The sequence below is a fragment of the Formica exsecta genome, unplaced genomic scaffold (genome assembly GCF_003651465.1).
Source record: "Formica exsecta isolate Colony F162 unplaced genomic scaffold, ASM365146v1 scaffold115, whole genome shotgun sequence".
Taxonomy (NCBI): domain Eukaryota; kingdom Metazoa; phylum Arthropoda; class Insecta; order Hymenoptera; family Formicidae; genus Formica; species Formica exsecta.
Window position 1 is genome coordinate 1444866 of NW_021848490.1, and position 26684 is coordinate 1471549.

A 26684-nucleotide genomic window follows, 5' to 3' on the forward strand; every position below is an offset into this window, starting at 1 on the left:
AAAAATTAAAGCCACACATTCTTTTTAACAAAAAAAAGGGAAAAGATACGACGCGATCAATACATTATTAATTTCTATTTTTAATCAAAAAAGAAAATATAAAAATAGTAACAGCGCATTTTTCTATTTTGCCCTTTTTCAGGAAAAGAAAGGATAGAAGGAGCAAACTGGACGGTCAGAGAAAAATCGTGTGTGCCAGGTGTGGGAACGTACGATAATGGCAGGCCCCAGCAAGGTTCACGTTACATTTTTTTTTCTTTCCTGGCTGTCAATAAGGGCACCGTCAAATAAATCTATTTCACCGCGATAAAAGAGTAAGAGCTGACGTTGAATGGAGATGACGTTTCGCTGAATCGGCTTCGATGACGAGAGGCAACGATCGTGATAATTCTGTCAATCGAGCAATAAAAAAAAAAAGCGGTTGAAAACGAATTCGGAGAGCTTGATAGGATAAATTCGATACCACGCTGTAACTGAAGATTCAATGCCTCGGGGTGTATTAACTTTAACGTTAACGGGCACGGACCCTCTCGAGCATGCCGTGACATGTGCGCTCCTTCCTTTCCGGTGGAAGCGTATCATTTTAAAGCGTTTGTGTTTAATTATCGAGTGTGCGCGTGGGGTAGCAGTTGACCCGGCGGTTTCGCGTCAAACAAAAAATTGCTCTCGTCCTTATCGGCGATACGCCGACGACGAAATGAACTCGTTTATCGTCAGTGATACGATTTATATATCCCGTGGCGCGACGTGCGTTAGCACAATAATTTAATTACATTTATCGTACATATCGAAGCAAATTGAATAAACGTTCCGCACTATTATTAACGAGTAATAGTACTCTGTAAAATAAATAATAAAATAAAGCTTGTAATAAAAATATCCGGAAATACAGAAATATTTGTATTACAGAATGAATAATACGATCGATATATATATATATAATATATATGTTACTTTGTGTCGTCATACAAGCTCTGGCATACTTTACATAATAGCATATGCAAGAGTATATTGTGTTAACGTATTCATCTACGCTTGACGAAGTATAAAACAATTCCGCGAACTTCATACTGTAATCAATCCCCTGAGACGTTTGACAATAAGAATGACGCTACGTCTGTAATCATGATACATCTGGGCGAGTAACAATGCTTTCATGCTTGACAGATTAATATCAAAGTTGATTATTAACTTTCGTGGAAACAGTTTCTATATCGCGACTTTTCTAAAAACACTCTTAATCATATTATACAAGATAAAATAATGTGTAATAATATATTATAATAAATTAATAAAAATTATTAATTTATGTGATTATTTATATAATGAAAATTACAATTTTCTGGAGTTTTGTGTATCAATTTTGTTAAAGAATTTTTTAATTTTATATTTCCTTTGATATACATACACTGCCTTTATCTCTACTAGAGTTAATTAATCTATAATTAGCTGTGAATATTTTGTTTATTTTTTACGAATGCTATATGCGCCTAAGTTCATCGATCCTTTTTTTACACAGCTCTATATTTTATGAAAGTCAAATTCCTCATTCGCGTCGCGACACACGTATGATCGTATCAACGTGTGATGAGGTTGAAAAAAGATCGCTAGATAGAATAACACAACGCGATGATTAATCGCTACTCCGCCATTAGGCTCGGAAGTATACCATGGAAAAAAACGACAATTCTTCAGACACACGTGTAACAACATAACCGTCCTCTTGAATCGAACCGTCTTCTTGAATCAAGAGCGAAGCATTTTGAAGGATAAGCTGATAAACATCATATTATAAACAAGTGCGAATTTGTGATAGAACGATATCCTTTAATCAAGAGCAATAAATTCGTCTCTCTTCCTTAAAAATATCTTTGCTGATCAAATTTTCCAAAAGACGTCAAATTTTAAAACAATTTCCACGTGTAACAATGTTGCCTTTCTACACAATCACAATGTTATGATTGATAGTAAGAATAACCGTGAGAAGAAGATTGCTCATCTTATCGACTTTCATTATTTAAAAATTCAACTAAATTAATTAAAATGCAATAAAAATGCAATAAAAAATCTATTATTAAAATTTAATGTAATCAGAATGAAGCGCATCATATATCTGTTTTAGAAAATTTCAGAAATTTATTCTACGCGATGTAATGAAAAAAAAAAAAAAATTATTATATAGATATTTGCTCAAATTTACTATAACCAAAATTGTATTATTTAATTAAAAAATAAAATATTAATTTGTTTAATATGTAAAACTATTTTCTCTTTAATAAAACTTTCTCTGCAATGTATCTTTACTCGAGAAAGTATATTTTATAAGATGACATGAAAAGGAATTTCTTTCAAAAACTTTTCAAGGAAGTGAAGAAAACCTGGCGTTAGATAATGGAGAAAGGAGTGTGTGTGGGAGTGTACATCATCACACTTTACGTAGACAGAATTGTCTAGACGGAGCATTGTCGAGTGGTGCATTGTCAGGGTCGCTTAGGTGTGGTCAGTTATTGTTATGTCTTTTACGATAATGCGTATGTGAAACGCCTATAAAACGAGTATTTTAATATCTGTAATTTATACCGCGTTGCGCAGCAAATATGTAATAATAATACCACACAAAGTTATGTGTTTAAGTTTTCTTTTCTCTTTACTTTTCTCATTTTTCCATTCTCTCTAAGTTATTGCGAATGTAAGCAATAATTGCTAATTACTAAACGCAATTATATAGAAAATCATAATCTAAATCAAAATTAATCATCATTAAAATATAAAAGTTACATGAATGAGTAATTTTAAGTTAATCTTTTCTATCTAATCGTTAAAATTAAAAAAAATAAAATAAATTTCAAATAAAAATTTTAACAAAGTCAAATCTGTCAAGTCGATAAATGTCGCAGACGATATGTAATTATGAAGATTCAATAACATTCTTTCTTCCTATGACACAATGTCGCAGCGCAGACGATATACGAGTCGCAAAGGGTTGACACTCACGTCGGATGACCAAATACAGGAAGGGACGCGAAGAGTGGAAGTCGCGATAGGGAGAGTAACAGGTTTTCATACACCGACACACAAGAAGACGCGGGCCGGGACACAAAGGACAGCCGTTCCGATCGGACGGCCGGTAGAAGGATCGGGTTCGCAACAAAAAGAAAAAAAAAGTCGAGTCACTCGTTTGCGGTGCACAAGATCGTTCGTCCCTCCCCGTACCGGGGCCCGTCGCGAGAGATCCCGCGAACTAAATTGCTGTCTAGTTATCGAGCATCGTGTCGCAATTGCCCCTCTCGCAATTTCCGACACGTAATAATTTTAGGAAAATGCCAGAAAATACCATCATCTCCATTACAGCGTACGGAAAATTATGATGCAAATTGCTTCGAAATGATCGCGATAGGCGGATGAAAAGATAAAGAAATTCGAACCGTCTTCCCTCCGCCCCTACAGATTCTAAATTTGATAGAGCTCGCGACTAGCGATTTATTTCGGTCATCCTGTAGAGACAGGCTCGCCACACGCAAAACACTGTTGAAAAAATTCGCAATAAAGCACCTACACCACTCCTCCGTGCAAAGAGTCGAGTATCATCGTTACTCTTTCACTGACAGCTGCAGCGAGCAAGCTGTGCGTAAACAAGCCCGAGCGAGAGGATTCTTTGCCGAATGCGCAGCCGGCGAAACCTAATCGGTCTAATCTCAGTACACAACTATCTGTAAATTCTGCAATCTCTCTCTCTCTCCCTCTCTCTCTCTCTCTGACGCCCATTTAGGAAGAGCCTTAGGCGAATGTCATTCTGCCTGTGTGCTCCGATCAGCGATATGTTGACAAAAAACCCGAGATATAAAATATTTTACGATATTCAAAAGAGAAAATATAATATATAATATTATAAACGTAAAGGAAATAATAATAAAGAATCAACGATACTTAAAATAAAGTTGTAAAATTGGAATATAGAGTTAAGAGAGATCTGAAGTATATAGGAGATATATAAATATATAATAAGGAACTACTAATCGCAAAAAGAAAGCTCCGAACTGCACCAACAATATATGGAAGAGAAAAACTGAGACAATGAAATATTACAATGTATAAGAAATAAGAAACAAACATAACATTATCGTACATAAACAGTGTTCAATAAGATAATACAGTGTTAATCAAAAGACGTAGATGTGTCAATAATTGAACAGATAAAAAGTTAGGTTAGGTTAAGTTATAGAATAAGAGATAAGAAATATATAAGTAAATATATATGTTCTCTTAATATAATATATAGATTTAAAAAATAAGCACGCATTTTCTACTCAATAGATTAATATCATTAAATTCTCTTATCTATTCCTTTTTCCCATACATATTAAACATGTGTTACATATTAACATTGTCTCAGCTTGAACGTCTCTTCGGACTTTATTCAGATAAAAAAACGCGAATATCTTCGATACCTTCGAATATCAGGATGATCAGATCGGAACTGCATCAGCTTGTTTACAAATTCCAATCGACATCTCGTCTCGTAATAAGTATCAACATGAAATCGCGCGCATCTCAGTTTAATTATACACAAAGACGCTTACATCCAAGCGTCCGTTACATGCGCACAAGATCCACCTTGGCATGCCTTGTACGTATCTTAAAAAACTCGGATAATGGAAGCGAGCCGCCGTTTCGGATCGAAACACGAACATCGGAAAAGATAATTCGTCGAAGCACGCGCGGATCGCGATTTACCGCGTCAAAGCCAGTACATTTCGATCGAATTGCGGTTAGTAACGATAACGAAAACACGATTCACGCGCACTCGAGATCACTGTACCGCCACGCGGGAACATCGAAACCGGACTGCCGCTCTTCGGCAGGTCCCGCGCCTCGCGCGAGTGTAGGAAAGAGGGGTGGGGAGGTGAACCGCGCGCGCGCGCGCGCTTCCACTAGCAACTACATTCGCAGCGCTGTCATCGCGCGCGAGAGCGACATATGTTGTCTTGACAGAACGGATCAGCTGATTCCTAAAGCGTCCGAATATTTGACGTCAAAATAGTTGCGGTACATTTTGTTTCGTAGAAGAATCTTGGATTTAATTTCTCTCTAAATGAGAGATAGAAAAATGATAATGATATTTATCGAAACGTGATAATATCTTGCTTTCTTTAAGTATATATTTAATATTTCTTTAAAGTTATTATTGAGTGTTGTGTATGTTATTTGTGAGTTTTTATAAATTTAATAAATTTATGAAGTTTATATCAACAAAATAGAAAATACCTTTTGCTTATTGTTTAATTATTTTAATGTAAACAAAAATATTGTAAATGTTTCAATATTTATTAAAGAAAAAAAATGTCTAAAACTTTATTCTTCACAAATAAGAAAAATATGCGTTACATAAAATTTAGTTAGTTATAAAATTATTTTAATGATCAGCAAAAAAACTTGTCGATTTGTATATGTGATTGTTGCATAATTAATATGTCGCAAATAAAATAATGATGTAATATTATTCATTAAATAAAAGAGAATTGTAATCAATTACACTCACATATTAAGATACAAACATGAGTATATATAAATATCATGTGTTCCCAAATACAATTTCACGAACAAAAAGATTGTATTATGATCTATATAAATTGGCGTTTGAGAAAGCTCCAAACTTCTGGAGCACATGAAACTAGCACGTGCCAGGTCGTCTGGCGAGAAATAAGAAATACGGGGGCAATGTCGATAAAGAAGGAGAAGAATAAACAGCACGGAAACGCAGATTGAAGAAAAGGAACAGACTGAAAAAACGACAATGATAGAAATAGAGAAAACAGGCGACACAATCTCGTTGGCACGTGCATCCCTTCTTTTCAACTGGGGTTCTGTGGTGCCCCACATAAGAAGTTTACACGAAAATATATATTACATGCAAAGTGCATTAGTTAACTTTCTTCGCGAGAAAAATATGCAACCGTGTAAAGCACAAGATTATCGAGAATGTAATTTAATCTTTATATTATCTAAAATTCTCGACAAAATAAGCAAGTTTATTAGCACAAAATTTAGAGATATAATTCATCGTAGTTTTTCTCATTTATATAAAACATATGTGTATAACGTAATTAGCTATATTTCTGAGGAAAAATAATATACGACGTGCTCGTTAATTATCGCTGTATATATATATATTTTTTTTTTTTTAACGTATCTTTTAAAAAATTTATTTATACGCCATGCGTTTCTTTAGAATTAATCTTCTTTATCGTATCTTTGCGTGCAATCTGCGCACAGCGAGGAGTCTACATGAACAACGTGTATAGGTCTGATCGGTGTAATTTCACTGACGGCATGAGAAGGTGGCATCGTGCGAAAGTGCAAGCCAACCGACGTGATGGCGAAGCACAACCGGTTTCTACCGAAACGAATTTCGAGATGCGCTAACGACGGCGAAAGCGGCTCAATGTCATTAGACGATGTACAAAAATACGACACATTGATTACAACGTGTGACTCATAGCTACTGATAACAACATAGCAAAAAACAGAAAAAGTATATAAACAAATTTAAAGTTATCTTGTAACGCAATATCAATTGATGTTTTATAACTCGCTACACACTTGAAAAGTATATATGTAATGAATATTTGCATATTTTATTTTATTTTTTATTTTACCAAGAAATGATGAATTTCGGTAAAGTAAAAGTAAAATATATTTTTGCAATAAGCGAACGTATCGTCCATCTCAACTTTCGGTTCTCATTCAGCATAAATGCATAAATAAGCGAGCATTCTATTCGTTTTAGTGTAACAGCAGGGACACATCAATTAAAACGCATTGAGGATAGCATGCCATTTGCATCAAAGAAGAAAATCTGATTTATTTCCGACACAATTTCTCCTCGCTTTTTCATACCGAACACCCTTTTAACCGGTATTGCTAGGTTGACCTTTAACCGTGCCACTTTAGCCAATCTCCAGAATCGGCTGATAGCGATCGCGACAATTTCTCCATTCTCGACACAGCAAATTTGTCGTGCATGTATGCGCGCAGCAGCTGCATGCGTGATATAATTACGATTATTCGATCGTAGCTTATCGTCGCTTTTAACCGCGAGTGCACCTGTATGTCGAAAATTTTTACCGTGCCTGAGAGATATCTCCGCTTTTAATTCCATTTCTGTTAAATTCGTACAAAAGTGACAAATAATTTCTTCTGCACTATAAAAGATAGAAAAAAAAAGGAAAGCGAAATTTATTTCATCACGTAGATTTACTCCCAATTATTTACTTTGTTGAAATTTTGCGTTTTATAACAGCTAAAAATTAGGAAATTTATTTTATTGAACAGAATTATAGTATAAAAGAAATAATTCTATACGAAAAATTCAAGCTATAAATTCACATATGTGTGAAAAATTGATATGCTGTTAAATTTAACTCAGAAATTAGAAACAAAAGATACAGAAAAATCATAAAGAAATCTTTTTTTTATATATATATATATGTATATATTAACAATTAAAAGTATGTATTTTATACTTATTATTTCAAAGCAACGCATGTTTCGTGACGCAAATGTTCACCGACTTAAGCGGGCGAGCGCCGTTTATCAACGAACCCGCATCGGATCGGAGTAGCGTGCACTTTACCTACCAACCGACTTCACGTTCCCCGTATTACTTATATTGCTTCTTTTTCTCGTCTTCGCGCGTCTCTTCGTTCACGATGTGAAGCAGAACCGCAGCAGCAAACACGTGAGAGAACCGGTGCCACGGTTACAGAACGAATTATTTTTAGCGCTATGGATGCTGCGTCGTCGAGTGTCTCGCAAAGACTCCCGTTGTTGGATATATGAAAAGCTTGGAGATCAACTCAAGCAAGAATTTTCGCTATCTTGTCTGCTATCACGTAGGTAATATTTTTCCCGGTACATAAAATCGTCTGCATAATCCGTTAAAATTATCGCAAAGTCAATTTTCCGGAATCATTTTCGTCTTCAGCTTTTGTAGAATTTAAAGAGAGACTGCAATTTCTTTTTTAAATTATAAACAAACATTTTCGAGAATTATCTCCATCGATATTGTATCTGAGCTATTATAATTATAATATGCTCAATTATTTGTTAAAAATCTCTTATTAAGTGCAAGTATCAAAAGTCGACATGAAATTAAACGAGATATATTTCTGTAAAAAAAAATAATTGGATGAGAGATAGGAAATTAGTTTGAAGATCATTTCTCTCCCAACTAATCCAATCAAAACGCGATATAAAGAATCGTATTAATTATCTATTTGTTCACAAACTTTCGTGTAATTTGAAGGCAAATGATCGGTTCCCTTAAATAGAGCAGAGTTCGCTCTCTTCGAACTGATGCGATACTTCTTGATAAATAAGGTCGGACGTGAAAGAATCCTCATTCGCGTAACTTTGCCAATTTCCGAAGATTACTTTTCCAATCTCTTTATCGTCGTAATGCAGCAAGCTATAATGGCACTCCAAACACGAAAATACGTTTGCATCGTGGCACTATCATTTTGCATTTGTTCACGGTAAATGCACGCTTCTTACTTATTGTTAGAAAGAGTTTTCTGCGGAATGTCTTTCCTATTATAAGCGTTTAACATGAGATACGACAAAGAAAATCTCGAAAGAATCAAATCTTTTTCTTATGCGTATTCTATACGCAGCTTTCCCTCTTTTTTACCTTTGTTAGAAAAAGAATCTACGTTTACGTTCCACATGTAGAAGAATTTCAAATACTATAGAATAGCTGTACGTTCATTACTATATGTACGAGTAATATTTAAACGATAACACTATATTATAAATGTCATTTTTTGTTTGGCTTGAGTTATATGAAAACCGTGAGTTATATATTAAAAACATTTAAAAACATTTAAGACAAGAAACTTACAAACTTAACATGTTTTTACATGTTTACATTGTAAATATTCAAGTTTGCGATGAAGATAATGAAAACTGTGGTACTTTAAGAAACGTCAAAGTGATATTATGTAAGCAACCTTCTTGGCGAAGAATAATATTTTCTAGAAATTTTACGATCCATCGTTGTTATAATGCCTTATTACTTTGACCTGAGTAAACTTTTTTCCAAATGAAATACTCTTCCAATAGTGGGTTGGGAGCCGCTGCCGTCGACGAAGTTATCTTCCTTCATTTCGCATTTAATATTTCAATAAGAAAAGAAACATCATTCGGATAATGTTAAGTTTTCCAATTTTTTACACGCGCTACAAATAAAAAAAAAAAGAAACAAACTGAAAACTGGAAATATGAATAAATATATAATATTACTTAAATAAAAAATTTATAACTTGTTATATTATTTTTGTTACTAGAAACTTTACTGCTAGAATCTGCGCTGCTAACAAATACCTATACCTCGCGTATCGCACGGTTCTCTATCTCCGACACCGATCTTATGACATTTTAACAGAACACACGCGATTTATGGACATATTTTATAAATACGTGTATCGTTAATGGAAATAAAAATTGCGCGAAGAGAGCGAAGTATCGATCAGTATTTCCAGGTTGTTCTATCATACGTCGATTAACCGGGCGCAAGAGCTTCCGTACCATCGGGAAGATAAATTCCTTGGAGGATTCGCGGACCTTTCCGACCAGGCGAAATTCCCACAGAAAATACGTGGATTGCCTCTAATGGCTGCGCGATGAAATATGCACGACATCCCGCGGAGCATAACGATTTCCAAAATCCCCATTCGCGCGCGGTGACCTACATATATACACGTGCACATATATTACATATTACATTACGTATGCACAATTTGGAGGCGTCTGTATGAACGTGCTATAACGCAAAACCGCGTATCACACTGGCGCATTAACCTGGCATTCAGCCATGTTGCATTGTAAATACGCGCTAATAATGCTCTCGCTTCGTGATCATAACCGTTGAAGATGAAACGTATTCATGCGTAATCGATAATTCTCCTCGCGTATATTGTTTGTTCCCGTACCTCTCGTTCGATCTGTTTACCCCGATTATAAATCTAGTTCTTCGCGCAGTTCAAAATATACACGTCGAATGTTTGGTGTTTTTATATGTTCCAGCTGAAAAGATAAATGGGATCACAATTATCTGGATTAAGGCCATATTTGGGGAAGATTTCTGTCTTTTCTCTTTTCAAGTAGTACTAAACTGCTTTATGATCTATGTCAGGACCTTGCATCTGACACAGCCACCGATTTCAAAATCAATTTCCACGATTAACGGGAATTTTTAAGAAATTTAACGATATTTATAAAATACGTACTTTCAAGTTTCAAAAACTTAACAAAGTTATTGCATTTGTATAGCTGATAAATATGTAATTTTAATTAAATTAGCGATTTTTTGAATATATACTTTTGTATGACGATGTTGGTAAATGGAGCGTTTTCTGTATAAAACAAAAAAGAGAAACGGAATTAAAGTTTGGTATTCCGAAACTTATATCAATGAAATCGTGCCCGCATTTCCTCGGGCTGCTTGCCAGAAACTAATTCTCATGCAAGAAGAAGTTATACATGAAACATAACACATTGTGGAAGTTCGCCACGCGACCTATTTCCTGAAATATTAGACGAGTAAAATAATACTATAAGAAAATCGTTGGAAAAATTCTAACAATGATACAATCTTTCTTAATTTTTCTTAGATTAATTAATTTTTCTTAGATGGATAATATACACGCGTCATTTAAGCATGATAACACATAATAAATAAATAATTGATACATTCACAATTCGCAAGTAAATATAAATTTGTTCCAAAATAAAATTTTGATGCGTCAAAAATCAATAATAGCGCAAATATAATATGACGCCCATGGTTTTTTTCAACATAGTGTCTATTAATTTTCGTTATTGAATATATAAAAAGCAAATCAATGAAAATTGTAGAATGTAATCTTAAAATATGTCAATCTAACAAAGAAAGAATTTTCGATGTAAACCTGTGAAGAATAATACCGGAAGAAAGAAGACAGGAAGCTGAGCCTTTCTTTGCATGCTGATGAAGAGGTAAAAAAAATGACACTGCTCAATGAAAACAACGGCGAGAAAGCAGCACAGCTCTCAAAGGATCTGAGAGAAGACCACCTGCTAGATGGCTGTTTACTTGACAACATTGTCCTTCCGGTTCCGGTATACACACATGATTGGAACTATGTACAATATTTTCACACGCTACCGGAAACAATCCGCGTCATATCAACGCTGATGATATAACACTAATTTTTAAGTCGATTATTATAATAATGAAAATTTCCATCAAAATTAAAATAATATCTTCCTTTGCATCAAAATCAACCGTTTTTGTAATCTTCATTCTCTAAATTTCTCTACAAAAATTTTCTTTATTTCAATGAGAAGTATTATCTCTCTCTATATTTGTACTCTAGCAATTTAACAGCGTTTTATCGAGAACTTGAAATCCTATGACACTCGCTAAGATCCTTAAACATGCCAATTTTTGAAATCATTAAATTATGAGTCAATGAAAAATTATGAAATAATAGAAAATGAAAAAATAACCATGTATATAGGGGACAAAATTAATTTGTAACGGAAGAACGAATGACATATACATAAACGCTGAAGGACAAGATGCACCTCCAGTATCTGAAGGATAACGAGACAAAGACGGAGAAACGCATGCTGCATTCGTTGCGTGTTCGAGGTTCGAGGCCCGTGCGTGTCAACGCGTACGTAACGCAAGGAATGACCGGAAACCCACATGGCCGTATTGGCTAAAGCTGCAACAAGCAAGCTCTACGTCCATGAGCGGCGAACGTATATGCCGCAATTTGAATAATTAACAGACGTACGGTGTCCAGCGCGCATAGCAGATATCTCTGCGAGACGAATGCGTTTACTGGCTGACGGACCGAGAAATAAGGGTCATTCGGTCGATAAAAACAAAGTTTATGACTAAATTACGCCGGGAAAATAGAAACTCTCTGGTCTTTTTAACGATCGACCTTGCAACTCGTAGAAGAGAGAAAAATTAGCGCCTTTTTTCCCTGCACAACGTGGTTTACACAATGCGCGAAATGAGCGAGTTTAATTGGATTTGTTACATAAAGTCGTGTTACGTTCATGGACGATGTATAAAACAGCTCGAGGTTACAAAAATAGTACATTGCTGAAGACCGCTAAAAAAAATTATTTTAATTTCACCGGAATTAAAATTGAAAACATAAATATAATTTACTACTACGTCAGTGAAGCTATAATACAATTCGCGGAAAAGCTTTTATATTATTTATAAATTTATTATTTAATATTTTAATATGTAAAAAAATAAATAAAACTGATGTATATATATCAAGTATAATGTGTAAAATAATGCTAATAAAGTTTAATAAAATCGTACATCTTTGTCGATATTTTTATATTGCGTTTACAATACCGCAAAAGAAATTGAATACAAATTAAACGGAATTACATAAGTTACATAGGGCTTCGATTATGTTTATTTATATGAGAGAGTCATGTCTGTCAATTATATTGTTATATTGTTTTAAGTTGCATTAAATTAATGCAAATTTAGAATCAACAATCAAGTAGATTAATATTTAAGAATTATGAATAATTTTTTGCTGTTGCATTTTCAATGAATATTAACGAACATGCAAGAAAAGTAATTAATCCATTTTTATATATATCTCTACGTATGTCAATTCCGGCATAGCTGGATCGCATTTGCGAGCAAATATCATAAGATTCTGCCTCTTAAAGCAACGAATAATCATAAATACGCATTGAATCGCGCTGGTATGTATTAAAGCCTTCGGATCTTTCCACGATCGTCGACCAACGCGGTAGCGTTATTCTTCACGGAAACAATCTTAATGTAATTAACATTCCCACGAACGGATTCGCAGTACGCTTGATTGTAAAATTGATATTAGCGACTAATTAACTTCGTAGACTGATTAACTAATCTTTACCTTCATCATCAATCTGCTGCACTATTATTTGCGGTGGAAACCCTCTTGGCAACGATTGTGATTTTAACTCACCTGCAACAAAAAAAAGATATTATCAGAAACGTTAATTTTACAATAATTAATGATTATTTATCTTACAATCTAAGCCATGATCGAGACAATTACGCAACTATACTTCTCGTGACTGCATTTTTTATTTTAAAATACAAGACTTTCTCCGAAATGCAAATTATTCATGTAAATCTGAGCAGGATATTGACGCGATAAATTATATTCGCAACTTTCACCCAAATAAAACTGATTAATTTGTTAAATCGTGCCGAATCAGAGACAATAAGTTGCACCCTCGCGATATCTGTCAGCCGGGCACTAATCAGCGAACTAATATTTATACACTTCCCGACAGTTGAAACGGATTATCTCCAGTCGCATAGGAGGCCTGATAGGGATGGAACTTCCCTCAAATTTATATACGCTCCGTAGATGTCTGACAGAAAAATTAATGAAAGCATTTTCATTGAACTCGGCTCGGGTCAAGCGCCGTGACGCACGATTGGACGTCCCATTGGCTTGAGCCCAATCCGGTCAATTAAACCAATTTCGGCGACCCTTCGGTCTGTCGGAAACTGTCGGCGATTTTCTCGCGCGTCCTTTCGCAAGGCAAGAGACATACACACATATACACACACACACACACACACATATTTGTTCGTTCGGATGGAAAAGCACGATCGCGCGCAACGATGCAGTCGTGCGAACGTTTACGTGTACATGTGGAATTACGTGAACCAATTAAGGCCTCCTCGCTATCTGTTGATCTGTCGGGTCAATCCCGCGCTCGTTTGCGACACTTCACACAGTTCACAGAAGATCGCGCTAACGAAGATTGCCGTGAAAAAACCCGCAATTATACGTCATGTATTTTCGAAATACAACTGATATTTATTTTGTCGTTATTCGACGTTTGTAGATATGCTTGTTGATATATTTTCCATTAAATATATCTTCGTAATTACCAGCATGGTAATTATGTAAATTAATTAAGTGACATACAGAGTCAAATGCGAATTAGTTTAGCGCAGCGACGCACAAATAACACCAGTCATGCCATTACCATTTATTTGCACATTATTCTCTCTGTAATTAGATTTATTCCGTGTTTCATTCATGCTGCTTTCGCATTTCAGTGAGATTAATTTCATAGGAATAGTTGGCGATTCATTATAGTTATTAATTTATAGAAAATAAAAGCCTTGATGCCATACATTGCGAATGATAATGGATAGTTAAAGCTTTGTTAAGAACAAGGATATCTCCCACGCAAAATTCAAACTTCATCTTCCAACGGTTGCGGAGATAAATAACGTCATTATTAATTAAATCACCTTTGACTTTTGCTCATTGCGCAAACGTAACCCGGCGATTCATCTTGCGTGAAGTTGCCTTTTATTAAAGCTCTAGTGAGTGGCTTGCTGATCGACCAATCTTCCACAATTTGTGGATTATTCGTAAACTATCTTCTAATATTAATCTGCTTTTTTAAAGATAGAAAAAAACGCTTATTTTTTTAATTAATAAAAATATTTTATACCACTTGCTTTTTAAACATCAGCGCATACATTTTATTATACATCAATTTTATATTAAATTAATGCAAAATAAAACTGTGTCGGAAGAAGTATTTTATTCTAGAGAGATTAATTTCCAATTTTATATTATAAAATTTAGTATACGATATATATTCTAATTATAATATCTGTAATTAAATCTAATATGATATAATCGTTATTATTAATACAATAAATTGGACTATATGTTCAAACATAAATATGTTAAATTGCGAAATATGATATTTTAGCATTATCAAATAAATAGTAATTAAATACCGAGTTCTAAAAATAATAAATTTTTTCTGATTTTTTTCGTAAATCTCTTAGGATTATTTCTGCAAAAGAAAATATGCATGTCGAAAAATGTGTTGTTGTATTTTTTGTCATTACGTTCCAGAATAGAATAACTACAACCGTTACAGATCGTTAATTCCATGTTTCTGTGCTTTTCTATGCATTTCGCACGATTCTATGTTATCTAAAATCTACGTTGGAAATAGGTAATATTTCTCATGTTGCGTAACGGTTAGAATACGGTGAGAGAATACAGACGAGAATTCGAAATAAAAGAGATCGAATGAGAGAAGCGCCACTAGATCGTCCATGTCTCTTACGAAATATATTGCTTTCCTTTATATTTATTGCGTCACTCTATTCACATTAATACTCGTGCAAGTCTCCCGAGACCGGGAAGACTATCGTCTGTTCACTTGTAAGTTCGTCGCGGCTTCTACAGTCTTGTACGAAATCGTCTTTGTCACGAATGAAATTAATTGCCACAGAGCGAAACCAGGTCATAGTCCGTAACAAGGTGATTTTTTTTTTGCTTCAGGAGATGGAATTAAAAGTTAATGTTATTAATTTTCATGGCACACTAAATGAAGTTTAATTTCGATATAAAGTGAAATTTTACATGAATATGTTCATTAATTCTAAATTTTATATATATAATATATATTATTTTTTAAATAAAATAAATTTATTTTATTTTATTTAAATTAAAATTATTGTGTGCATATATATATTTTATACACACATATTTTTAACATTATTTATAATGCAATCAATTTATTATTAATCTTTTATTTTCATTCACAAATTGATTTTTATTTAGAAATTATATGCAGCAAATTAACAACACTAATTAAATCATAATAATTAAAATTATAATAGCGATTAAATTAATTACATTACTTTGATCTTTATCTATAACCTAATATACGCAACGGATATCCAATACAATCCGGTTCAACCGTTAATATATGGTCTGTTAACAAATTGATTCATTTATATCCAACGCTTATACGTTTAACTCGTATGATTATAACAACAGGGCTGGCGAACGAGAGGAAAGGTATCAAGGATATCCTCCTGCTGTAATTACACACCGGTTGCCTTTTTCTGGTTGGGAAACCGGGGCACATTTTTTCCTCTCGCTTTGTGAATTAAGTTTGTTCGAGTTTCTTGATCATTGTTTCGCGATTTCGACTGCACTTCGAATATTCTCGCCGCCTCACCGTTTTGCGTAATCCGGTGAAAGCCGCATTCAGTGCGCGCCTTTGCCAATTTCCACGCACTCGGTCTACTTCCGCCGTCCTAATCTGCGCGAAATCTCGCATGCTTAGCAAGTCTAAGGATCTGCAAACGGCGACAGAAACAATTGTAACAGTGTAAAATAAACAATGTGTTTCGCAGATTGCGCCCCACATTTTCAATTGTGCTTCATATATGTATTTCGCAGAATAATTCAACACTTTTCACTTTCACGAAAAAACTATGAATTGTACGTTATTAAATAATTTAGCTTGGCATGATGAAAGATAGGAGAAGCTGTGCAACGTTACGATATATATAATTTTAATTAAACGGTAACTTGATTTTGCTCTATTACACACATATTTTATTCTGTTGTTTGATTGGCATTTTAATCAATTGTTTCATTCCATTATTCTAATTATTCGATATGTATACATGTTCCACAAACTGTCTCCGTTATTAGTTAAAATTTTATATCTAGAAATCAATAATCCTTTCAATCGAGTGTATAATTTTAGATACAGCGTTGCGCACAAAATAAATAAGCGAACATGACCAACATTCGTTTCATTTACGATTTTTTGCTAAAATTTTCAGTTTCGCGGATAACCCACGAATACGGGTCATAGTTTTCATGAAAAAACTCTCTTTGCCCCAAATTCGAAATTCCGGACGTCTCGTGTAACAGCAATCATCGTTCTATATTGCGGCCTTCATTGCAGTAGTTTCTGTCTCATTCGACCGACGAAACGCGTAAAAATACCGCTGGCCCGATTCCAGGCAGCTGATCTTTCCGCGTAAACACCAGGAAAACCATTCCACCATCCTTCGACGTGATCAAGATGAGAAACTTTTTTTAGACATGTGTATTCGTGTGAATGAAAACATAAAATCTTATTCTAGTGCGATAATCAAATATAACAAAATAGGCCAATAATTTGTGTGAAGTTAATTAAACATTATTATAAAAGTAAACACACTCAAAAATTAAAATATGCTGGAAAATTTTTTTACTTATCATATAACTGCGCGCGCGTGCTCCAATCTCATGTAAATATATTTAGTAAAATGATATTTATAAAAATACGCTTACGCGAGAAGAAACTTACATTCCAACACAAAAAGATGATTACTATCATGCTCGCGCAACGACGACAACTCCGGATCCAAGGTATGTCTGTGTTGAGATCCTCTTCTCGGCAACGTGGAGACTCGTCGTAATAACGGCGCTATATGTGAGCATTATATAATATTTGCATTGACAAATCCAAACTAATGAGAATAAGAAAAAGAGCAAAGCACGCGAATGCGTAAAGAAGCATAGACTCGTCCAGTAAGCTATACAGTGTCAAGCATAAGCAAATATGAGAAAATTTTACTATATATGCAAGTCTTAATCGTGTTTATATAAAATATTAAAATAGTAAAAAGATTTATAAGTTAACTAAAAAATAAAATATTGCTCTAAAAAAATATATCGCATATTATTTATGGAGAGCAAATAGGGTTTCTAGAAAGCAATAATATAATTTTTTTAGATTATTGTTCAATAAAAAAGGACTTTTAGTGTCCAATGTTTCCATAGTAGCCATGCATTTGACAGAATAGAATTGATAGAATTGCAAGCAATTAATAAGACAGAAAGAAAGTTTTAAGCACTGTTGAGGAGCACAAATATCGATCGATTGAGAGCCACTGTCGCAATCAGAGGGCTAGATAAGACCGACGACAAAATACGGAAACGCTTCCGTAACTCTATCGTCTCGCACATGTATCCACACCGCTGACGGGATGTGCATCGACGTACGTTGAAACGGATATTTAATACAGACATATGCGTATGCTGGTCCATTCATCTCCGTCGGTGACTGCGCATAATCTACTGAAATTGTCATACACACACGCATATATACGGATACCCGCATACACACCGCGCTATGCACACGTTCGGTGAGTTATGGATAGACTTGTTTTCGTAACCTACTTCTTCCAGAATTGATGAAGGTAAATTTTGGCGCATCGCTGCAGCATTTTTCCCGGGATGAAACGGGGATTGTGCCCCACATATTTGCTTTAAATTATCATATGTTGTTACTTCAGCGATTTTATATCTATTTAATGTAGATATTATGCACGTATATTTATCTGGCGTTATCTTTTTCAATTTATCTCTCAGCTTTTTCCTCTCTTTCTTTCTCTCGAAAATAGAAGCAAAATTATACGTAGCAATAAATCATTCTTTGTAAAAACGTAAATATTCTGCTTGAAGCAAAATCATGTTTCTCATATTATCTTAATTATATATATATGTAATTCCAATAATATCTAAAAAATAATACATCTCTTATACACATCATAAATTTTTTATCTTGGAAATATTTCATATACAAATACATCAGAACGAGCTATAAATAAAACGGCCAATTCATATTACTTCATCTGTCCACGTGCAGGTAATCGGACAGTATATTGATACATTGTGACATACTATTTTTAGGTGCATTTTCGCCGAATAGATTGCGCGATATGTCAACTGTCATCGGAAAAGCGCTATTTCATTAACAGACAGACAAGAGAAAGCGCGGTCAATTTCCAAATCACTATTACACACGTTTACGTCAGCGAACGCACAATAAATTTGTTTTTAAGACTCAATAATTCCTACGATTTATTTCATCGTATTTTTCCTCCTAGTTGCATTTGCGATTTCGTAACACGTGGTGTCATGTAGTCTCTTCAAGAGAGTGACTTTGAGAGAATTAGTTTGCGATGTAGCACTTGTATATATGATATAAGCAGAAATTAATTTTGTCAGTCTCGAATACATTTTTTATCAAAATTTTTAAGCGATTAAAATTTTATAGCCAATATAATATATATCGCTTCTATTCTATTTTTAAATAATAATTAGCTTTTTCTACCAAAACAATTAACACGAGCAAAAAAATATGAAATTTCCATGTCATGAAAAATAAAATTATAAATCCAAACAATCAATTTAATTACTTTAATTAATTAATTGAATTCAAGAATATGAAATAAATGCTTTCCAATTTCACGAATATATCTCGCTATAATTAATAGCGAATTTGCAAGATATTCGAATCGCGAAAGAAAGGCAGGAAGGCGCGGCTCGCAATAAGGAAAGACCATCGACTCACTAACCATGCTGCATTTCCGGCGTGGAATAAGCGGACGCACCTCTTCTCGCCGTACAAGGAGATTGACTCATAGGACGACAACGTAGGAGGAGCAAGATCTAGCCCATTACTCGATATGATGATTCCGCGATGGGAAACTGAATTCCCAACTGATTTCTCCGATTATTTTATCAACAGCAATGTTATATAATTTTAATAATACATTTCAGCGTCAAAACAATGCAAAACAATCCCTCTACTATACGGTTTCAAAAATAATACGTCTATTATATACGATTCTCTGATAGGGAACTTTAGTATTATATATAAGAACTTTAATAGATTCATATTTTAAATTTATTGCTGATAATTTAAAGGAAAAATTCCAATTTGATGCAAAAAATAATTAGTTTATCGATATTAAATGCATTATGATTTTTTTACCGTTGTGTTTAGCTTGTCATCGAGATCGTGTTATTAATCTATTATAATCGGTGTTCGAGAATTTGTCAAGTCGAGCGTATCTGACGAATCGAGCATAAGTATTTACATCGTATAATTATAGCACTGCTTTTACGAGCTGTCGCAAAAAATGCGAGAGCAGAGGTACAATTGTCTCGATGTTTAAAAGGTGAGCGGCACTCATAATTATATATATACCGCACTTTAATTGCGTGTCAGTTCAGAGGAAAAGAAAGTATTCTACGAGTCATTAAACATTATGGTGAATACGCGCCCGATTTAACTGCTCCAGCAAAAACAAAGCTGACTCAGCGGATTATTAGACAAATTCAAATTAATATTCCGGATAATATATATATATATATATTATATATATTACACATACACACACATATGTTTAAGATTATGTTATTCATAAACTGTAACTTATGTTGAATTTAATTTAAACGATTTATTTAGTACAAAATAAGCTAGTAATATCACGATTTATAAGCAAAACAACCGAAATATTAATATTTTTTAATACATTAAATGCAATAACATCGTTTGTAGTCAGGTGTCATAAATCTTTTCGCGAAGATACTGCATTAATTATCATCTCCTTTTACGTAAAACCTAATACCAAAAAGCATGCTATTGTCTAAGAGAAATTCGAAGAAACACGTAAGGAGATACTCCTGTCGTCCTTCGCTCATTTTCTCGCCCTTTGGCATTTGTGCATCCATTCCGTCTGGAGATTTCATCTCGCGGAGGAGAAGGAGGTTGCAGATGCGTGATATTGCAAAAGATGCGGAGGAGGAATAGGTAGGCACCTCACGACAGCGAAGAACGTGAAGGGCGAGGTGGCGGAAGAGGAAAGAACCCTCGAGACGAAACAAAGCTACCATTACTCTCGTTCTCCAGCTGACGGTACACGCCTCGTAAAGCTTCTAATTATTAATTTATCTAGTAGAATACGATCCCACAGCGCGAAAGAAAGCAATCGGAACGCGCGGTCGGCTGATGATTATTGCTATACCCTTTGTTGCACGCTCGTTTTGCGTGCTGCTCATGTTTTGAAATTTATCCTAAGCTTGTTATCGTTGCGTTAAATTCTCGTATTGTGAATCGGTTTAAAGGCTCTTAAAGCTTTCATTATACCCGATTCGGTAAAATTATATATGTACTTCAAAATTATATATGTACTAAAAAATTATATATGTACTTCAACATTTGCATTTAAAAATGCCTTATTTCAATTTAAATTGTTCAATAATAAAATTTTGTACTGTTTTGTATCTTTGTCAGAAATCACATTGCAAAACTCAAACTTGTTATTATTTTAATACAAATTACAAATGTAGAGATATATGGAAAAAGGTTTTATGTTAATTAAGATCTTAATCAGAAAATCCAGATTATACCGTCATATAGAAATTATTAACTTACATTATAAAATTGGCAATTAGCCATAAATTAACGATCACAAAAAAAATTCATCATGCATAAAATCCTCCGATATTTATTATACAAAGGTCTTTATAAATCAGATATGATGCAAAAGATAAATGTAACGAATTTCGAATTTATCGACCTCCCTCACGTAGAATGGGAATCATGCATTAAATCAATCGAGAAAAAATATCTCTCTTAAATAACGAGACGGCGATAGTCGCAATTATAGACGAGATGGTTTATACCGCATGAAACCAAAGTACGGGAGTGTGGAGTCGTCTTACATCATTATTCGCTTGCGTTACCAGGTCGCATACAAAGCGCGCAAACGCTCCTCTCAAGTTGCCTCCTCTCCTTTACGTGTCAACCTTATCTGGAACAATCCGAAGCAACCCGATCCGCAACGAGGGCGATTAACTATTTACTGAAAAATAAAAAAATAAAAAAATTTGCGGAACCCTATTTCTCGTCAGAAAGAGACGACGTCATTCTACGTTTCTCTCTCTCTCGCGCAAATTACTCGATCATCATTTTAGATATTGTACCCCATGCGCTAATCCTTGGCGATAATTCTGACACTCGCTTGATTTTGTGCTCCAGGTAAGAAAGGAAGAAGCTGAAGAATGACCGTTCGATGCGCGCGCGTTTTCATATTTAGAACGATCTGCATAACGCCGCGCCTCCTCACAGCGATTCGTTCCGCCAATTAATCCGCGTAACCGTTTCCTTCGCGCTACGTTATTAACGACTGTAGAATGTCGGTACATCAAAATTATTCATATTATTTATATCTCGACAAATGGCCTTTTTGAACGGATAATGAAATCTGCCATTTATCTTGTTTTAGAAAGAAGTGAAAACATTCTGGATCCATTTTATTTTATTGTAGTATCTTTTTCATAGCTCTATAAAGATGCATATGTAAATGTAACATTTCTTTTTTGCAATCTTAGAAAATAATTATATTCAATTAAATCAATTAACTGTATATTTTTTTAATATAGATATAATTCACTAATCCAGAGAAAACATTTATGTATATATAAATTATAACTGTTACCGTTTTTCGTACGTAATATTTTTTTTCAATAACATGTAACTCGAATTTCTATTTTATGAAGGTATATCTGATAACTTTGAAATATAATGTAACTTGAGATAAAAATACATTCAATACACATACACACACATATCTGATTATATTTCGTTAAATTATAAAAATATTAAAAATGGAACGATCTAACATTTCCATTCAGAATTTTAATTAAATCAGATCTTACGTAATACAATTGTACTTTAATTAACTTCATTATTTGCATCACTTTCTTTTGCGCAACAGGCGAGTCCGATCTAACAATTTGCAATGTATCCTCATTACTTTATCGTAACGGATTTTTTTTTTTTTTTTTTTTTTTGTGAAAGTGGAATAAAATGCATTATGCATTCCCACCGGCCGGTCCGGTGGGATATGCGGGACTCGCACCCGCTAAAAAACTCTCCCTGCAGGGCCAACCTTTGACCCCGCCGATACTTACACAAATTAAGATTCTGAGATTTAAGAAACATGATAGGCAAGAAAGATAATACAAGTAAAAATTTCAAAAGTTAGAATTTGGAAAACTCCATCTTTATTTTCTTTTCTCATTTACAGTATAATGAAAATTACTATCTAAAAATTACTTGTTCTTACAACTAATTTCTCAATTTTCACAAATGATCGCTGTACCTATGTAAAAAATCCATATATATAAAATTATATATATATGGAATATATATATATATAATATTTATTGTGAAAGTGGAATCACAAAAACGCAATTCCACCGCGCGTGAAGAACTGTGAGTCCCACAGGATAGCCAACTTCATGTCAGGATCATAGCGGACAGCGATTTTTAATTAAATGTGCGGACGTTTCAATTAAAATCGTCGAGTGGAGAGGCAACGTACAGTCGCCGCCTCTTTTCTTCCTCTTCATTCCGTTCACCATCATCCCCCCATTCACGGGGATGATGGAAACAGGACGATTCGAATTTTAAATCCGTTTCGGAGAAACGCCGTAAATAATTCATGCCTTACTTACGGGTCGCGAAAGAATTCGAAGGGAATTTGGCGGCATTAGCAGTGATTCCGGATAAAAAGAGAGGCGATAACGGATGTCAATCCAATCGATGGAATACAATTAGGCGCTTACGTATTTGCATCGCTGGCTTTTCCACTTCTTTTATATTTGTATTTTCATTTCCCGTTACTGGATATCTGCAATATATCACGCTGTTTCTCCCTCTTTTTTCCGTCCTCTTTCTCTCTCTTTCTTTTCCTCTTTCTCGCTCTTTTCCGAATTTACATTCATAGCTTGTGAAAAGACAACGCATTTTTCTCTAACTCGCTCTGACTTCGATTTTGTACCAGCTTCAATGAATTATCGAACTGTTAAAGAGATTTTATTTTACATTATAATTGTTTTAGCGTATATTTTTTTATTTTTTATTTTACATTTCGCGACTGCAAGTTGTATTTTTCCTTCGCTACATACGGTGCCGCTTTCGCTCGATGTTTCAGCAGATGCTGCTGAAATGCAGTCCCGACTTCTCTATCGTGGAGTCGTGGAATCTCGAATGCGAAAGGCGTCAGGTTGATGTAACGTCGAAAGACGAAAAATGAAAATTTTATAGGAAATAAAAAAAAAGTGCATAGCGTGCGTAATATTCGATTGGTACCCTCGTCGGAAAGCCGAATAAAAAAGTCGTAGAAAAATTCCTTTAACTCAAATCTAAAATTTCGTGGCATAAAGCAGAAAAAGAGAGATAAAGCAAGGTATAAAATAAATCTAATCGAGAAATGCGCTTATAATAATATTTGTACGGATTTATACATACGAAAATATGAGATGAAAAATAGAATGACGGAGAAAAATAAAAGTTTTCTGTATATTGCGCAGAAGCAAAACAAAACGTTCGTATTTTATGAATATTTATTACGATATTTTATGACGATTTATTACGATTCGTGCAGATGATGAATAATATATCTTACGTGATAACGCGGTAGCGGTAAATCTGGACAACGCGACATGGTTTTACGGATAATGTAACGTCATGTGAAGCACACAGTGCCCCTACATACACACACTCGAGCTTTCTAGGTATTTAATGACGTGAAGCAAATGTGAAGTTGCGGTTTCCATTTCCGCAAAAAGACCCTGAGCTCCTCCCGACATTCCGCATATCTCATAGCGACGTTGCTATTATTGAAATAATAGGCGAGAAGTGAATTAATCGTGAATGATATTAACGAAGCGTTTGCACAGCGGTTGAAGCTAGCAAAGAATCCATATTATACAAAGCATAATAAAGAAAATTGTGATTAACAGAAATTTTTTTTTAGAAAAAAACCTTCGTATTTAAAATAATATGTATATAAAATATTTTTTATTATTCTTCTAAATATATACATATATAATTTTTTATCTTATATTTATAATATTTTACTAATAACTTCTCTTTTTCCCTATAAAATTACAATCGAAGATTGTAGTATCTTTTATCTGTAGCGTCTTGGCAAAATGACGAAAGAGAAAGAGAATTCTTCAGTGCTCATATTATTATAATAAACTATTAATTTGACATTAAAAGGAGAAAATCTATTTAAGTTCCATAAATAATCTAATAAATCTTTATCTATGTGTACAATCAAATATATATCCATCTAAATCGCGCTCGTTATTGAAATATGAAATGTAACGAAGGTTTTTTTTCCAGAAATAAAGAAATTGCACGCTTTTCTTTGACTTACAAACGTTGCCTGAAGTAGGACTATCATCTTTGGGGCTTAAATCCAAATGATTCTTCTTTTTTCGTCGCATAATCGAATTCCACACCTTCTTACGACTCATCCTAACGCCGCGATGACAATCACGCGATCGAGATGATAGTCGTGCCCCCAACGTGAAACGACTTCGTCTCGTTTATAATCGCACTCTCCTACTGTACACACCAGTAATGGTCCAACAAGTGGGTCACCCGACTTCTTTTCCCTCAATTAAACACGCCTCTTATCAACGCGTCATCGTCAAACAGCAAACAACACGACCACTCCCTCGGGATATATCGAATCATCCGTCAATCCCAATAAATTTGCGATGATATTTCCATGCTTTCCATTCACACGCGGTCGAGTCCTAAAAATATACAGCCAGCACCTCTAAACACGCACGCTTTCCTCTCTGATGAAATATCCATTCAACCCATACAAAACTATAAACGTGACAAGATGTAAAACTGATCTCTTTTCACGCCGCACTATCTGACTTCTCTGAACACAATGTTTTTCTTGGCACTCGCTCTTCTGAAAATTATTCTCGCTATAGATGACTCATTCGATAAATAATCATTAGATCAAAGACGAAAGATCGCGACTCGGAGATCAGTGAACAATGCAAAAAGAAATCGCCCGCTTGGGATGCGTGTACCACGACGACTGCGACGGATCGCTCGCTTGGCTCGGTCGCTGAAAAGCAATGACCTAGCACACTTCACCGACTTTTATCCGCGCCGCGCTCTCGCAACAACGTCCGTCAGACGAACGGCGTGAACGCACTTATATCGGTGCCGTGTCGGAGGAGCGGACGACGACGAGTACGACGACGACGAGCCGTTTTATCGCATCCGGCGCCGAGGACTCTTTCGATGAGGATGATTCCGGGCATTAGTCCGCCGCACCAATCGGCTCGTATGAAATCATCGGTACAGTGCAAGGAGGGGAAATCTGTGACGAGGAAAACATCCAAGCCAGGATTGAGATTAAGAAGACGATTATATTTTTGGCATTTTCAGCATTTATGCATAATCGCGCGCGTCGCATTCCGAATAAATTTCATGCTATTCTATTGTGCGAAAGAGAAAAAAAAATTCGAAAGATCCGTCTGAGAACAATTTGATTTCAATTATTGAATTGTACAAAAAGTTTTCCTAGTCGTTTATATTTTCTTTATTTTATAAAACATCCGATAAAAAAGAAAAGAATAAAAAGTTTTACGAAGGCAATCCAATATTATTTATCATAAATGGAAACGATTTAAAAATTTAAAGAGTTCTTCCAAAAATGGAATTTCATTCGCGTAACGAAATGTACAACAGTTATTTATTTTCCGCGCAAAAATGTTGTGCAATTATAAATATATTGTACATATTCTGAAGAGCCAAATATAAATTTATATTCAACGTGAAATTCGAGAAAAGCGGCGAGATTTAAAAAAAAAACTCGCTTCTCGAATTGAATCTCAAAAACAAAATGTAAAATTATAATGTACAATATATTTGACTGAAATCACATCGTATAGAAATAATGCGCAATTTATATAATTCTCGCAACTAATGAGAGAACTGACAATAATTAATATTTATTAATTTCGAGTTTGTCGCGAAAGAATTAATACTTCCTGCCCATATTTTCTCTAATAAAAAAAAGCAATTAAACACGATGGTAATTAAATGATTCAAATTGGTCGATGGAAACTTCCGCGACGTTATACACGATG

General features: G+C 34.5%; 1 protein-coding gene across 13 annotated transcripts in view; it reads right to left on the reverse strand.

The window, feature by feature from the left end:
* Positions 1-26684, reverse strand: part of LOC115238444 (probable Ras GTPase-activating protein) — a 304505-nt gene that overhangs the window by 123958 nt on the left and 153863 nt on the right. For 5 of the 13 annotated variants that reach the window (XM_029812414.1, XM_029812387.1, XM_029812368.1 and 2 more), the window contains exon 1: positions 4449-4844. The exons of 4 other annotated variants lie outside the window; for them this stretch is intronic. Coding sequence is in view for 2 of the 9 variants with exons in the window: in XM_029812331.1 (XP_029668191.1) it covers positions 12966-13037; positions 17221-17340; positions 24941-25040 (292 nt within the window). In the remaining 7 variants the exon portion in view is untranslated. Of the gene's footprint in view, positions 1-4448; positions 4845-12965; positions 13038-17220; positions 17341-24940; positions 25778-26684 lie in introns of those variants that run through there. 4 more of the 13 variants (XM_029812403.1, XM_029812395.1, XM_029812331.1 and 1 more) reach the window with 3 other exon arrangements.